The following is a 17607-nucleotide window of genomic DNA, read 5'->3' on the forward strand; positions in this document are numbered from 1 at the left end:
TAAGAAAAACAGGTCCGGGTGAAAACGTCCAAGTTTTCGTCAGGGTCGTCCTTGTTTTTTTTTTGATTATGGGTCAAGGACATCCAAGTGTTAGGCACGCCCAAGTCCTGCCTTCGCTACGCCTCCAACAAGCCCCCTTGAACTTTGGCCATTCTTGCGACGGAGTGCAGTTGGGGACGTCCTAAATCGGGTTTCGATTATACCGATTTGGATGTCCCTGGGAGAAGGATGTCCATCTTCCGATTTATGTCAATTCTTATATATGAACTACATGCCTGGTCGATTTAATATACAGTGATACAGAATTTATGGAAATGTTCATGTGAATTGGTAACAAAATAACATTTTAGACCAGGAACTCCACAGTTAGAAAATCCTGTTACATCTGATATATACAACCAAGCAGCGGGGGCTGAGGGGATCGTTCTTCAGTTATCCATCAGTAGCTGCAGTGAATAGAAATAAATATGTATTATAGTAATGTCCGCCGTGCACTGTACACAAACAGGGGAAAAAAAGACCCAAAGCCATGCCAAACAGCACACTCGTTCTACATTTGTCTGCAGTGTTTCTAACCTTTTAGCTAAATCAGCTATGCTAAGCAGTTTGTTCTCTTGCCAAACAATCAGTGGTAATTGCCACACTTTCAAAAGAATTTCCAGTGCTTGAAGGTAATGCAGCACTTTAAATAACAGCTACTTAAGGGAAACTGTTCTTGGTATGGGATGAGAGAAAACCAGTAAAACAGCCCAATCTGAAAGGTTAATTTCAGAACTGAAAGATAATTAATAGAAATAAAACAAAATAAAACATGGAAAAGAAAATAAGATGATACCTTTTTTTATTGGACATAACTTAATACGTTTCTTGATTAGCTTTCGAAGGTTGCCCTTCTTCGTCAGATCGGAAATAAGCAAATGTTGGTAGATGACAGTATATATATAAGTGAAACATCAAAGCATTCCAGTGACAGTCTAACAGGATTGGGGTGGATAGGTGAGAGACAGGAAGAGGGACACGTGAGATATGCATGGAGACAGGAGGGTGTCAAAGCAGTACAATTTTATTGGTTATAATGGGCTAGAAAACTCAGATCTTTGTTAAGTCCTGTCTGGTGGGTGTCAAAATATTTAATCATTCTGACTTCAAAGGTCTTACGTTCCTGTATTGTTTTAAAGTTCCCTTTTAAGATTCTTACCATGAAGTCACTGGTACAGTGTTCTGGTTCTGTAAAGCGCTGCCCCACATGTGACATCTTTATTACTACTGCCATTTTTCATATGATGTCTATGTAAATTAAATCTCTTTAGCATCTGACTGGTTTCTCCAATGTAGCAGCCTTCGTTGCATTTTTTACACTGAATGATATATACCACATTGGAAGATGAGCACGTGAAAGATTCCTTAATGTTGAATATTTTTCTTTTGTGAATTACCATGGGGTCCTGCGAAATGTTTTGGCATAGTTTGCAGCTGGATATATTGCAAGGATGTGTGCCATTCTTTTCTTTTTGAGTCTGTGTTGGGAGCTTACTTCTAATTAGCTTGTGTTTTAAGTTGGGTGGCTGTCGGAAGGCCAGCACTTACTTCTAATTAGCTTGTGTTTTAAGTTGGGTGGCTGGTGCACAATTGGCTAGGTGGGTACATCTTTCGCTGACGATCCATGGTACTCTCCAACATTTTAATATGGTATTATTTCCTAAGTGGTTGTATGTTCTTCAATTATTGCCCCTCAAATTGATAAAAAGGGATTTGTTCGCGTTACAGAAATTACTGTCTCATTTTTGCTGGGCTGGGCGGAAACCGAAGGTGTCTTTTAAGTATTTAATTGGTTCTTGGAGATATAAAGGATTAGGTCTTCCGAATTTGTGCTTATATAATTACGCTTGTCTGCTTTGACACCTGGGGGATTGGAGTTTGGAGGACAAAAGCTATACACCGCGTAGGCACGAGGCAACGTATTATTCTCCTTGGCATGTTCATTTTGCATTCTTCAACGGTCTGTTTGCCATCATGTGTCCGTCGTAGTGTAATATTTCAGTTGTTGAGACAGGTGTGGTGTTATTTGATTCCACTTTTGGGGGGCCAGCCCTGAGATTTCGGATCAGCTACCGATTTTGGGTAATTTGCAGTTTTCACGAGGGCTTGATAATGTGAGTTTTAGACGATAGGCGGAGAAGGGTTATTTTCTGTTAACAACACGTGTTGGATGGGCAAGGCAGGATGCTCTCTTGGAATATATTGCGTGAACCGGGGGTTGTAGAGACTAAGGATTTTATGGCATATAATCAGTTGAGGCACTATATACGTTCCCTGGATGTGCCCACTTTATCGTTTTCTCTGGGCACGTCTGGCAACCCCAGATCCCGACACCATTTAGCATTCAGATCCCCAAATTTCTGAGATGGTAAGATAGACTGCAATTCTTTATATAGACCAGACACTGACAGTCCTCCATCCCAAAACTTATCAAAAAACGTCTGTAAAGTTTTGGGATGGAGGACTGTCAGTGTCTAGTCTATATAAAGAATTGCAGTCTATCTTACCATCTCAGAAATTTGGGGATCTGAATGCTAAATGGTGTCGGGATCTGGCGTTGCCAGACACATCCATAGATCCGTATAAGCTTATTAAGCATATCCCAGAGATCTCTGTGAGTGCGGAGCTGAGGGAATGTCAATTTTGTACACTACATAGAGCATATCTCACGCAGGAGCAACTCTTCAAGATGGGTGCGATAGATTATCCGATTTGTCAGAAGTGTAAGCAAGGTCAAAATTCCTTTTTTCATGCATTTTGGGGTTGTCCGAAGAGTAGGAGTTTTTGGAGTGATGTATCTATTTATCTTACTAAATTGTTGGGACGGGCGGTTCCCTTTTCCTTTGCAGGGTTTTTGTTAGATAAGTATGAAGCTTTCCGTATCCAAAATCGTTTACAGGTTTTGTTTCTTCACAAAGCAGGAGTGATGGGTAAGAGAGTTATCCTAAGGGTGTGGTTGGGGGAGGAGGCTCTCTCCATTTGGGCTTGGAGGAATCGTCTGCATGCATTTATGCTCCTAGAACGTCAATATGCGAAGTGTTCACCCAAGCGTCTAAAAGTGTTTCTTGAAGTGTGGGATGTGTACATTCAGTCCCTTCCATATAGGGCCAGGAGCTTAATTCTTAACTAAATTTGATACTGGGTGTTCTAGTACGTGGTGCAAGGAGACTTCTTTCAGGACAGGCTTATTGTGTTCGGGGGACTCTGGCCTTGTGCGCCTTTAATTCCCTCCCTTTTTTTTTCCTGAGTTTAGTAGGTGCTGTAAAGTACGTTAAAGGTGGCTTGTTACTTAGTTTTCAGGGTGGTCTAGAGGGGATGGGGGCTGTAGGGGGTGCTTGACTCGTACAATAATATGGGGATATTTCTGTTCTGGCTAGTATAAGGTATTCCCAGTGTTTGGATCAATTTTACAAATTTGCATAATTTATAATCCTGTTAGGGGGGTGGGCCGGGTGGGGTGAAATGTGTTAAAAACCTTTTTGATGACGAGCCCTTTATTTGGCTATTATGACGTTGGTTTTATTTCTCTTATGCTGAGCCTGTTGGCTGTATTGTTTGCTGTGTCATCAATAAAAATTGTTGAAACATAAACCAGATTTATGGCAAAGGTTTTTAAGATAAAACAACTAGGCCAACAAAATCTTAACCAGCAAAAGACGATTGGCAAGATATATAATGGTATCTCTGTGCTCCGATAATAGAGTTTTAAATAGGATCCTATAACTCGCAGACAGCCAGTGCTCCACTATTTAAAATGGTGACTCAAATTTTTTGGCCAGTTGAAGAAATTTCAGTGCTGTATTCCAGATAGTTTGTGCTGGTACAGTTAAACAATAAGAATAAAAGCATAGGACACACAAGTAGAACTTCATGAGCATTCATATGTCAAAGCTTCTCCTTCCATTTTGTCCTTCAGTTCTTCCTATTTTCTCTTTGTTGTTTTTTTTTTTTCTGTTTCAGGCCTGGTAGAGAAGAGATGTGCAATAAGTCATGGCCCTTCAAGCTGAATGAAATTGAGGTACTGTTTACAGATATTTTCATATTTCTTTGCACGTGGTCCTGTAAACTCTGCCTATTAGTGAGTGGCTGGATTACAGGCGGGTAGGCTGCCTCCTTGGATTAAGTGTGGATTTGTCTGTCTGACACCAAAACTCCATTTATACACATTTAATCCTGTTTCAGTAACTCTTGAAGTAACTAAACTCAGGAGTGAAACTACCTTCATTGGGATTAGTTAACTGTAGAATTAATGTAGAGCTTTTTCTCCGTTACCCTTGTAGCGTGAACTTGAACTGCAGTGAATATAGAGTGAACGCACATTTCCCATCAAATTAGTGGGTATGTTAGACAGCAGCATAAGACTTCTAGAGGATCTCTCTATATAAAAGGCACCACCAACGTTCTATGAAGCCTCCAGCCGGAAGTGTGAAGGGGGAGAGATATCCGGTTTCCCCATGAGTGTCTGCCCCGCCCTCGCTCTCTGTAACACAAACAGTGAAGGAAAACACAGCAAAGCACGAAATCAAATCGCTCTCTCTGTAACAGTGAAGGACTCAGAGGGGGGAGGGGAGAGAGGGCAGAGGGCAGGGACAGAGATATCCGGTTTCCCCATGAGTGTCTGCCCGCCCTCGCTCTCTCTGTAACACAAACAGTGAAGGAAAACACAGCAAAGCAGGAAATCAAATCGCTCTCTCTGTAACAGTGAAGGACTCGGGGGGGAGGGGAGAGAGGGCAGAGGGCAGGGACACACACACTCCCACATGCACACAGAAGAAAACCTTGCTAGCCCCCGTTTCATTTGCATCAGAAACGGGGCTTTTTTACTAGTAATTTTATAATAGGGTGATTAGGCTGCTAGGCAGCTTCCTGCTTTAGTTTATGAAGATGCATAGGTGCTTATCCAGCTTATAATCGAAAGTGATAGCTGGCCATCTCCCGATTTGTGTCGGGAGATGGCCGGCGATCTCGTAAAAGCGGCGAAATTGGTATAATCGAAAGCTGCATTTTTGACAGCATCGCCGCTTTCCCGTCGCCTCACCGGCGAAAGTTCAAAGGGGTGTGTCGCCGGCTAAGTGAAGGCGGGACATGGGCGGGTGTGGGCGTGGCTACCAGATGGCCGGCTTTCGACGATAATGGAAAAAAAACCCGGCGATAAGCAGTATTTCGCCGGGTTTACTTGGTCCTTTTATTTTCACAACCAAGCCTCAAAAAGGTGCCCCAACTGACCAGATGACCACCGGAGGGAATGGGGGATGACCTCCCCATACTCCCCCAGTGGTCACCAACCCCCTCCCACACTAAAAAAATAAAATAAAAAACCTTTTTTGCCAGCCTGTATGCCAGCCTCAAATGCTGTACCCACCTCCATGACGGCAGAATGTGTTCTATCCTCCGACAGCCTTACCCTGGTTGTGATGTGGCTCTCGGGTGAGTGTGACACCTTTTCTGTTAGGTGCACTGCAGAGTCACATCAGCAATGCATTGTGGTGGGTGTAGGGTACTGGGCTGTACTCCCATGGTGCTTTTCCTCCTGCTAACTGGGTCAGAGTGTTCCCTGTTTTACTTCCGTTAGTCCATGAGGTAGTGGCCATGTTTGTAAGCCAGTTTTAGATCCCTTTCATGTGTTAGCCACGTTAGAGAACTTAGTTCTTACCTTGAATGTGGCTGAAAGAGGGAATTGTACACCATTCTGCCAGCTCTGACCTACTGCTAATCTCAGTACCAGGAAGATCTTTGCCAGTGGGGCATAACCTCTGATCTGCAGTTAACTGTGAGTAAACGTGCTTATTCAAATAAAGGACTTTTTCAAAGAGATTAGTGTTCAGGTGTCAACTGGTGTGGCAAGCTTATACAGCAGCAACAAGTCCTGTCCCTGGAGCACTTTTAGTGGGTACCGTAGTGCACTTAAGGCAGGCGGACCCAGACCCATCTCCCCCCTCCCTGTAACACTTGTGCTGGTAATGGGAGCCCTCCAAAACCCACTGTGCCCACATGTCTAGGGTGCCCAGTTGGTGTCCTGGCATGTCAGGGGGACCAGTGCGCTACAAATGCTGGCTCCTCCCACGACCAAATGGCTTGGATTTCGCCGGGTTGGAGATGGCCGACGTTTTTTTCCATTATCGCTGAAAAACAAAATCGGCATCTCAAACCCAGCGACATCCAAGGCATTTGGCCGGTCTAAACCGTATTATCGAAAAAAAAAAGTTGGCTGGCCATCTTTTTGATAATATGGTTCCGGCCAGCTGTTGCGCCACCGCCAAAATAGATCGCCGGCGATCTATTTCGCCGGCGCCGTTCAATTATTCCCCTCTATGTGTCTTTATAAAATACTAGCATAGATCCTGTAGAAATCATGCCTCGATTGAAGGCGTGGACGGACTACTGTAAGTTACATGCATCACTGCCATATTTAGGTGCATGTACTGGTACAAGTGTGGGTGCCTAGATATTAGGCGCTTCGAAACCAGGTTGTATTCTATAATGGACCCTAGGCGCCTTGGTTCTGTTATAGAACAGGCTCCTACCCTGTGGCTTTGGGGCGCCTAAGTGGAGCAGGTAATTCGAGGGCCACCGTGAGACTAGGCCGGGCCTGGGGCAAGGCCGCTCCGCCCCCGTCACTCCCCCTGCCGCTGCCGCTGCCGCTCCTCGTCGCTCCCCCCGCTGCTGCAGTACCCGGTCTCACCTACCTGCTTCCACGGCTCCGGGCCCCCTGCATTCAAGGCGGCAGTCGCAGATCGCCTCTCTTCTGGCCTTCACTCCCTATGTCCCGCCCTCATCTGATGTAACTTCCGGTTTCCGCGAGGGCAGGACACATGGAGGGAAGGCCCGAAGGGAGGCGATCTGTGACTGCCGCTTCGAATGCAGGGGGCTTGGAGCCGAGGAGGCAGGCAGGTGAGACCGGGGACTGGCGGCCTGACCCCTGCGCCGGGCCCCCCTTGGAGGCCCGGGCCTGGGGAATTTTGCCCCCCATGCCCCTCCCCCCTCAGTGGCCCTGGGTAATTCTATAACTGTGTTCCACAAGATAGGTGCCTAATTGCAGTGTGCTGAGTGCTAATTCTATAATGGCTTCTCTTATAGAATACTAGCTTGTCGGCATCTGCGGGCCTACATTTAGATGTGCCCACTTACGCCATGTCAATAGTAGGCATATATATGCATGCCTAAATGCGTCACTTTACCACTTATCTTACAGTAACACAGTTTTACTGTGTTAAAAAGATGGCAGATAAAGACCTGCACATCTTTTTCAACAATCTCAGATGGACACCAGAAATCTTTATAAATAGCATCATGAGTTTACATACCAACAGCTTGACGTATACGGATTTGGCTTCTTAATCTCTCAAAATGAAGAGCACATAAACTGCAGTGGATATGAAAAATAAAATGATTTAAGATATAAAACAAGAAAAATGGTTAAAACTAAAAAGAAAAATAGTTAAAACTAAAAAAGGGGAACAATCGAATTGTTGCTACAAAAATTCCTATGCTATTTTACAAGAGGCCTGCCAAACATAAAGCTTCTCCTAAAATAGGAGCAGGCTTCACGTCCTAGTCTCTCCATGTCCAGAGGGCACAGCAATTTTAGAAAGCTGCACACACTTGAGTGGATGGGAGAGAGGGGGAAGTACATTGTCCTACTAACATAGGCATGGGAGTAGCTTCCTAAAATCATCACTTTCTTCTAAGGGCCTCGATTAGTGTATTCAGCCCCCCCCCCAATCTACCCCTACATGTGAACAAGAGCCTGACAAGTGCTGACATGTGTTTACCTGTCCTGGGGTGAAGGCTCTCAAAACAACCTTTCTCCAGTAGGCCCAACCGCCACCCCTTTACCAGGGAGGCCTGGTGTCTAGTGGGGCATCATGTCTTGGCCCAGTCAGATATGACTGCCAAGACCTCAAGCAGTAATATCTGGGCCTCTCTAGACAAAACCAATAGTTTTGGTTCTGACCAAAACCAAATCCGTGACTGAAATCCGCCACTCGGCTGAAAATGAAACTGTGGCCCCACTGCAAGCCTGCTCCCTTCCCAGACTGCCCACCAACTCTACCCTAGCCCCCCCTCCCAATAGGCCCTCCCTGGGCCTACCTTTTTTAAAGCCCTGGTGGTCTAGCTTGAGTTGCTCCTGCCCCTGCTGGCTGCATTCTGAAAATGACAGCTGTGACCTCCTGTGGAAGTCTCCCAGCTGCCATTTTGGAATTGAGAATAGCATGAGGCCCAAGGGGAAGAACAGGCTTTCAGTTGGATGAGAGAGGTTTACGTAGGAGAGGACAGACTTGTGGCAGTGGGGTGCAGGGCTACAGTTTCCGTTTCTGATGAAAATGCACAGTCATTTTTGGCCAAAACCCGAACCTGGATTTTGGGTTTGTTTTGGTGCTGAATCCAAAACCGAAATTCAGTTGCCTCTAGAATGCTTCTAAAATAACCACCTTAGTTCTTTATGTAGCAATTTTACAGACTAGAGGTCAAAACTGATCAATACAAAATATTAGTTTCCAAGCTTGTTCATTTCTTTTCCTCCAAAGGATCTTTTGCCTGAGATGTTTCACTTGTGGCCTGATGTTCTCCATCCAAATTGCTCTCGGCTTTGGTGAGTGTTTTCTGTTTCTGCTTAACTTAAAGCACTTATTTCCTGTTTCACATAGCATAAAATAAAATGTGACCAGCAAAATAAGCATTTATTTCTTATGACTACAGAGATGATCTCTTAATTCTGCATCCTTATAAATGAATTGAGTGATAGAAGCCAGCAACAGAGTTGTACCTTAATGAGCTGATATTTCAGTCAGGATAGTGGAATCGAAATACTGGTTGCTTATGCTGAGATTATGATAAACATATATGGAGGGGTAGTTTTATAGTCATGTTTGTATGTATGTTGAAATTTACATGTATAAAATAGCTTTTATAAAATGGGGTCAGGCATAAAAGTACATATATGGGCAGGAACAAGTATAGTTTTACTGTAGGGTTTGTCAGGACTCAGTCTGGGTGGAGCATGGGCAGAGTCAGGAAGTACATGCATCGATAATAAAATACCCAAATCTATGTGTGTACTCTATGCACAGACATTTAGCAGGCGTAATGTCTGCACCTTCAGTGGAGGTGCTATCGCTGCTGGATTTGCGCTAGTATTTTATAAAGACACGTGGAGGGGCATAATCGAACGGCGACGGCCATCTATATGGCTGGCGCTGCAAAAGGCGGTCCCAAACCGTATTATCGAAAAGATGGCTGGCCATCTTTCATTTCGATAATACGGTTGGGGCCGGCCAAATGTCAGAGATGGCCGGGTTTGAGATGGCCGGCATCAGTTTTCGCCGATAATGGAAACTGAGGCCAGCCATCTCAAACCCGGCCAAATCCAAGGCATTTGGTCGTGGGAGGAGCTAGCATTTGTAATGCACTAGTCCCCCTGACATGCTAGGACACCAACCGGGCACCCTAGGGGGCACTTCTAAAAATTAAAAAAAAAAAAATTAAAATAGTTCTCAGGTGCATAGCTCCCTTACTTTGGGTGCTGAGCCCCCCAAATCCTCCCCAAAACCCACTCCCCACAACTCTACACCATTACTATAGCCCTTATGGGTGAAGGGGGGCACCTACATGTGGGTACAGTGGGTTTTGGGGGGGTTTGGAGGGCTCCCATTTACCACCACAAGTGTAACAGGTAGGGGGGGATGGGCCTGGGTCCACCTACCTGAAGTGCACTGCACCCACTAAAAACTGCTCCGGGGACCTGCATACTGCTGTCAGGGAGCTGGGTATGACATTTCAGGCTGGCATAGAGGCTGGCAAAAAAGTTTTTTTTTTGGGTGGGAGGGGGTTGGTGACCACTGGGGGAGTAAGGGGAGGTGATCCCCGATTCCCTCCGGTGGTCAATTGGGGCACTTTTTTGAGACTTGGTCCTAAAAAAAATGGACCAAGTGAAGCTGGCGAAATGCTCCTCAGAGCCGGCCTTCTTTTTTCCATTATCAGCTGAAGCTGGCCATGTCTGAACAAGGCCCCTTCCCGCCTCCGTCCCACCTCCCATACCCTTCCGAAACGCCCTCTTTAACTTTGGCCGGCTCTGCGACGGAAAGCAGTTGGAGCTGGCAAAAATCGGCTTTCCATTATACCGATTTCGCAGGCTTCAGGAGATGGCCGGCCATCTCCCGATTTGTGTTGGAAGATGGCTGGCGATCTCCTTCGAAAATAAGCTGGCTAGGCATCTGTGCCTTTAATAAAATAGGGCCAAAATAGGCATTGTCTGCCCAATTAACCTAGACTCCTGTTAAATAAATTTACCTTTAGGGAGAGTAATTTTATAAAGTGTCATCTAGATTGAGAGGACAATCATATGTGTTTTAATACCTTATTTATAGAAACCCATAGGGGCCTTTTTACTATCGGCATTAAGCACTTTGGGGTCCTTTTTACAAAGGCGTGCTAGCATTTTTAGTGTGCGCTAAAAATAAGCACATGCTAAATGCTAGAGACACCCATAGGAATATATAGGTGTCTCTAGTGTTTAGCACGCCTAAAAACGATAACGCGCCTTTGTAAAAGACCCCCTTAATGCACGGTTTACCATGTAGTAACTGCTAGCATAGAGCCGCTTTAAGGTGCTTTGTGGTATTTTTTGCAGTTAGCACTCGGTAAACTAAAGTGTTAAGCAGTTATCATGATTTTCGATCTGTGGTACAGAGTTAGCGATTTTCCAATATTGATTTCTGCAATACATTGTATTTGGGTTTGTCGAAATCTAAAATTCAGGCATTGCAGATGATACACAATTCTGCTGCTCGATTGTTGGTAGGAGTGTCTCGATTTGAACATGTATCCCTGACGATTCTTCGCTCACTACATTGGTTGCCAGTTCACTCTCGAGTGCAATACAACGTGATATGTTTGATCCACCGAGTGCTGTACTCTGACTGTGTTCCCTGGTAGCTTACAGATGTATTATTATTATTTGTAGCATTTGTATCCCACATTTTCCCACCATTTTGCAGGCTCAATGTGGCTTACATATTACCGTAAACGGCGTTAGCCAATTCCGGTCTACACAAATACATGGTTTGGATTAATTCAAAGCGATATTGTGATAGAATGAGGTACATATATGGTAGGTACAGTTGGGGGAAACTTAGGGAGAGGGGAAGAAGAGTCATGTGATGTCCATTACGGTCTTTGGTTACATTGTGTCGCAGATGTCCAGTTATCAAGTATCAGCTTGCCCAATCCTTGCGGTCTGAAAATTGGAGGTTATGGTTAAATGTCAAAATGCAATCTGTAAGATACACCGAGACCCGGAATACCGCTTTTTCAATAGCGGGCACAAATTTGGAATAAATTACCAGGTTATCTGAGATTTTGTAGGAGCAGATAACAATTTGGTAAATTATTCAAGACATTCTTGTTTGAACATGCATGGAACTGGTGTTTGTGTTTCGATTTTAAGCAGTGTGTTACAAAAGAAAGTTTTAGACTATCGACCTGTGGAGCTATGAACCCCTAGGTGGATCTTTTAGTGCATCAGTGTAATCAAAGTTGTAACTGCTCATCAGGGCACACTGTAGCTGCCTATAGCTGTGAGTGCGATGTTTATATTCATCAAATTCCATAACAAAGCTATCAAAACGCTCATGAACCACGTTCACTCTTGTCTATAATATGTTGATGCCAGCATTGCTTCCAAAGCCGTGGTAACTTCCTCCACTATCTCACTCGATCACATGGAGCTAACCGAGGGGCTGGGAGGATTAGATGCTGCTGCCATCTTGGTATCGCCCATTTGGGTTCTCTCCCTGTCCTTCCTCAGCGCATTAGATGCCATCCATGTTGTGGCGGCATGTCTTAGTTCTTGCCAGGTAGTGTAGAAGGTCCTGTGCTCTGATATAGGACAAAAACACGTTTAATGTCCCGGATAATTGAACTTTAGAGGAGTGATGTGCAGGAGCCGAGCTGATGCATCTGCTCCTCATGGCTATCACATTACTTCTTTCTTTGCAGTTTAAATGAGATTCCTAAGAAGTTGCAGTAATCTAAAGAAGACAAAATTATCATCTGCACCATCATCCTCAAATGGTGTTGAAGAAAATAAGAATGGACTAATTTCTACTGCCTATGTTTAAAGACACGATGGCATGTACTTTGCTGGTAGGCATGTACACTGGCAGAGTTTGGGTGGAACGTGTGCTAATCTATGCACATATTTAAAAATTATAGGCATGGACATTGACAACAGCTGTAGGACAGGTGTCAGTGTGCTGGAAAGTATGCATGATTTCTGCTACTTACGCTAGTATTTTAGAAAGACAAGTAGACACCTGCTCACCCTCTTAAACCAGGCACCCTCTTATAAAATTACCCTAATAGCAATCACTGTGTAAGGTTCTGTTAGGATCTGCAAAGGAAATTTAGTAAAGTGTGTCTTGGAGGTTCAAAGTACTTTAAATTCCTGCAAGAAACGGAACTATACTCATGCCTGGAAGGACTGTAGGCTTGGCAGATGTGACATACTGTAGTTGCACTGCCGTGGGCCAGATGGAAGCCTCCTCTGGTTTAGTTTGTCAAGCACCATCACCTTTTGGACAGGAGGGACCTATATTGCATCTGAATGACATTATGGGCTTATCTGTTTTTGCTCAAAGGGTGTTTTATTCCATTATATCAGGAAATATTTAATCAAGTTAGCAGGCCTGTGATTTGTACAGAACAAGACCGTTGTATGACATTTCAGGGGTAGATATTCAGTAATTTAACTGGGAAGGAGAGAGGCTCCTTGCTGGTTAAATCACTTGTGTGGTCAGTGCTGCTGAATATCCCCTCTAACCGCCTAAGCCAAAACTGGCTATGTTGTGACAGAGGTGGCACCAATTCTGTGACAGAGTTGGCACTAATCCTGTTAAGTGCTGATATTCAGCACTTAACCTGATAAGTTAACCGGACAAATCAGACCATATAAAACCCAGTCCTATCTTTTCCCAGTGTAACTTATCCAGTTAAGGGCTGAATATTGGTCCTAAGCCAGATAAGTGCCGGCCATCTGCAAATACCCAGATATTAAATGCTGGTACCCAAACAAGGCCCAGCATTGAATATCGGACATTTATTTATTGCATTTGTATCCCACATTTTCCCACCTATTTGCAGGCTCAATGTGGCTTACAGAGTTTGTTATGACATAGTCATTATATGATATCAGATATACATAGTATTGAATAAAGATTAAGTAAGGGAAGAGAGTAGGAAGGTGCTAGGTAGGATAGCATGGAAGGTGGACTTTGATAATTGGAAGGATTGGTGAGGTAGTTTTGTGAGGCTATGGGTTCTCTTTGTAGGCCTTGTTGAAGAGATGTGTCTTCAAGGATATGTGGAAGTTGGTTGTTTCGTCAATAGCTTTCAGGGCTGTAGGTAGTGCATTCCACAGCTGTGTGCTCATGTAAGAGAAGGTGGTGTCGTGTATCAGCTTGTATTTTAGTCCTTTACAGTTGGGAAGTGCAGATTGAGAAATTTGCGGGATGATCTTATGGCGTTCCTGGGAGGCAAGTCCACGAGGTTTAGCATGTAGATTGGGGCGTGAATGATTTTGTGTACAATTGTGCAGATCTTGAACGCAATGCGTTCCTTGAGTAGCAGCCAGTGAAGTTTCTCTCTTAGGGGTTTTGCACTTTCGTATTTGTTTTTTCCAAATAGGAGTCTGGTGGCGGTATTCTGGGCTGTTTGGAGTTTTTTGATAGTCTGTTCTTTGCAGCCAGCGGTGAAAAAATCATTGACTGTTGCTGATTGAATACTTACTCCTCATTTTATAGATATATTGCATTAAACTTTGAGTTCTTGTCAAATATTGCATTGCTTTCTCCACACAGGAAACACGAGTGGCAGAAACATGGAACCTGTGCAGCTGAACTGGAGTGTATGAATTCTGAGCACAAATACTTCAGCAAAACTCTTGAACTGTACAAGAAATATGACCTCAATAGGTAATTGTCAGTAAATGATTCCAGTCTCTGAGGTCAGCATTCAATTATTGGATATTTTTAACCAGATGTTCAGATTATTATTGTAATCCACTTTGATTCCTTGTTGATACAAATGAGATATAAATGCTGAGAACAGAATAGAAAGATAACGTATTAAGTCTGGACTTTTGAAAATACCCAATTAAACTTTTAGGACAGGCATTTTTGGGGGCAGACTTAACTGGCACCAAATGTCAATGCTATCTGGTTAACTTTAACCCTGCCTCCAGAACGACTTCAGTTGCTGCTTTACTTAGGGGCCATTTTTCTAATCCATGTAAGGGCCTACGCGTGCCCAACGCACGCCAATTCAAAGTTACCACCCAGCTACTGTGTGTACCGACTGGTAATTTCACTTTTGGTGCGCGTCCCCCAACACGCGCCAGAAAATAACTTTTGTTTTCTGGCGTATGGCGCTACCGAGCAGTAAAAGGCATTTGACGCATGTAGACCCTTACCACCCGGTTAACACGTGAGACCTTACCGCTGTCGATGGCTAGTGTTAAGGTCTTGGACCCAAAATGGACTCATGTCAATTTTCATTTTGCCGCACGTCCATATTTGGTCAAAATTTTAAAAAGGCATTTTTACAGGTGCGCTGAAAAATGGATCTGTACACATCCAAACCACATGTTTACACTACCGCAGGCCATTTTTCAGTGCCCCTTAGTAAAAGGACCCCTTAATCTCTTAACTTGGCCATATTAAAATAGCACATTATTGCACCATATTAGAGTAAATTCCTATTACGTTTGCTAAATGATGATGGTTGAGTACTGCACTTTAGTAAATTCTGCGGTGGATCTGGAAACCCACTTAACTGGACATGAAAAAGACCACACATTTCAGCCACCACCACTATGATTCTTAATTGGGAAGGAAGCCCTGGGGTACAAGATCTCCTCGCTTTTACTGAAAAGATCCAAACTTGCAATCAAAAGATCCCCCTTCCAAAATATGTCTGATATTTAACTGCATACTTAACAAAAACCCTGCCCTGCCCCACCCCACCCCACCCCCAAACCTATGCATGAACTCTTCCTTAGCCTATGTGTGAGCCTCTGGATCTGTCTGAACAGAATTTTTGAATGATGATGGTGAAAGACCAGGAGAACTGGGTATCACTTCTGCTCCAGGGAAACCCAGAGGCTTCAACACAGGCTAAGATGAGTCTGTGGGGTAGGCATATTTTTAGTGTATTGGTTTCTGTCACTTTGTTCATCGTTTTCTTTCTCAGATCAATGTTAAAAAGCACTTTTCCTGGTATAGATCCATGTAGCACTCCACCGGTTTTCCCAGTAGGGAAATGTAAATAACCATATAACTCTTCTCTGTTTTCTTTCTCTTAGCCAGTCTACAGTAGAGCTTTGCCTCCTAGCTCATGACTTTTTAATTTCTTCATATCTCCTGAGGGACTTTTGTCAAATGCCTTCTAAAACTGGCTTACCCTTATCCATATATTTGTTCTAATGTTACTATTGTTTGATTGATTTGGTGCTTTCTTTCATGGTGTATGTTTTGAAAACCTTCAATAAAAATATGAATAAAAAAAAAAGAAAGAATGGTAAGGCAAGACTTCCCCTTGCTAACTGGCCATTAAGCCATGTGTAGCCATATGGCTAGTAAATTTATTTTTTTTCAGAATAGCTTCTACCATTTTGCCTTGCATAATCAGGCTCACCAGTCTGTAGTTTTCTTGATCACCTATACAGCCCATTTAAAACAATTTCCATGATGTTGGCTGCTCTCTAATTCTAAGGTACCAGAGCAGATGTTACTTGTAATTGGTCTTCAGTTTCATGTTTTAATTCTATCAGGAGTGTATACCATCTAGACCTGGTGCTTTGTTGCTCTTTAAAGTTTGTTTATTACATCTTCCAGGTTCACTGTGATGTGCTTCATTTTCTCTGAATCTTCATCAATGAACATTTCTGATGTGGGAATTTCCCCCAAATCCTCTTCAGTAAAGACTGAAGCAAAGAATGAATTTGCAAGTCGATATTTAAATTCAGTGTTCGGTATTTATTTTAAAAGCCAGCTGCAACATTTAAATTATTCAGCGCTGCTATCTGGATAGTGAGTGATGCTAAAGGTCTATGTGGAGTGGGGAGTGTTGCAGTTATCTGGATAGGGGTGATATTCAAAACTGTTGTCTGGATATTTAAGAGGATACAGCTAGGACAACATCTTTTTCTGGTTTTACTTTATCCGGGTAGTTATTTTGATAGCAGTCTGAATATCATCGCTTTCCAGATAACTATAGGCTCTATCTACCCACCCACCCCCCCTTATCCAGATAGCAACTGCTGTTAATACATTTTGCCTTTGAATATCAGGCCCTTAGTTTTTTTTTAGTGTGCCTTGTCCTCTAAGAGTGTTTTTTTTTTTTCATCTAACGCTCTAACACACTCCCTCACAGTCATCTTTCTTTGAATGCTCTTAGAAAAATCTTATTAATTTTTGCTTCTATGGTGAACACTTTTTCAGTTTCTCTTTTGATCTGCCATTTTAAAGCTTTAGTTCTAAGCTGACATTCTGTATGCCATTTCCTATTTTGGATCCACTTTCCATTTCAAAAAAATGTCTTCTTTTGAGTTGAATAGCCTTTCTTACTTTACTGTTTAACCATATTGTCAGTGCTTTGGTCTTCTGTCACATTTCGTCTGGACATTTAAGTTGGTATTTTTAAATAGTGCCCATGCTGCATACAAACGAACTTTTCAACCCATTGTTTTAGTATTTCTAATTTTCAGTGTCCTCATTCTATCATAATCCCTCTTTGTAAATTTAAGTGCAGCTGCAGAAGTTTTCTACAATGTTCTCCATTCAATAATTGATGTCAGATCTGATCATAAGAACACAAGTGTTTCTATACTGGGACAGACTGAAGGTCCATTAAGCCCTGTATCCTGTTTCCAACAGTGGCCAATCCAAGTCACAAGTATCTGGCAAGATCCCAAAACAGTAAAACAGATTTTTTGCTGCTTATCCTGAAATAAGCAGTGAATTTTCCCAAGTCCATCTTAATGACTTATGATCTAATCTCAGTTTTGTTGCCCATTCCTAATAAATTTTTACATTCTATGTGCTTTCTTAGCCGTTGCTGCACACTGAGCAGAGGATTTCAGCATATCACCAACAATGACACCTAAATCCTTTTCCTGGGTGGTGACTCCTAATGTGGAACCTTGCATTACATAGCTATAGTTTGGGTTCCTCTTAACTACATGCATCACTTTGCACTTGTTCAGATTAAATCGTCTGCCGTTTGGATGCCCAGTCTTCCAGTCTCGTAAGGTCCTCTTACAACTTTTCACAGTCCTCTTGCAATTTAACAACCTTGAATAACTTTGTCATCAGCAAATTTATTTACCTCACTAGTTATTCCTATTTCTAGATCATTTATAAATATGTTAAAAAGCAGCGGTCCCAGTACAGACCCCTGGGGAACCCCACTATCTACCCTTCTCCATTGAGAATATTGACCATTTAAACCTACTCTCTGTTTTCTATCTTTTAACCTGTTCTTAATTCACAATAGGACATTACCTCCTATCCC

The 17607-nt window shown here is 43.1% G+C and overlaps 1 protein-coding gene across 2 annotated transcripts in view; it reads left to right on the plus strand.

Annotated features, from left to right (window-relative positions):
• The window catches only part of LOC115465727 (ribonuclease T2-like), a 100165-nt gene that overhangs the window by 64582 nt on the left and 17976 nt on the right, over positions 1-17607 (plus strand). For both annotated transcript variants that reach the window (XM_030196421.1, XM_030196420.1), the window contains 3 exons: positions 4000-4057; positions 8568-8632; positions 13896-14009. In XM_030196421.1, coding sequence (XP_030052281.1) covers positions 4000-4057; positions 8568-8632; positions 13896-14009 — 237 coding nt within the window. The remainder of the gene's footprint in view (positions 1-3999; positions 4058-8567; positions 8633-13895; positions 14010-17607) is intronic.

Source organism: Microcaecilia unicolor, chromosome 3 (assembly GCF_901765095.1).
Source record: "Microcaecilia unicolor chromosome 3, aMicUni1.1, whole genome shotgun sequence".
Classification (NCBI taxonomy): Eukaryota; Metazoa; Chordata; class Amphibia; order Gymnophiona; family Siphonopidae; genus Microcaecilia; species Microcaecilia unicolor.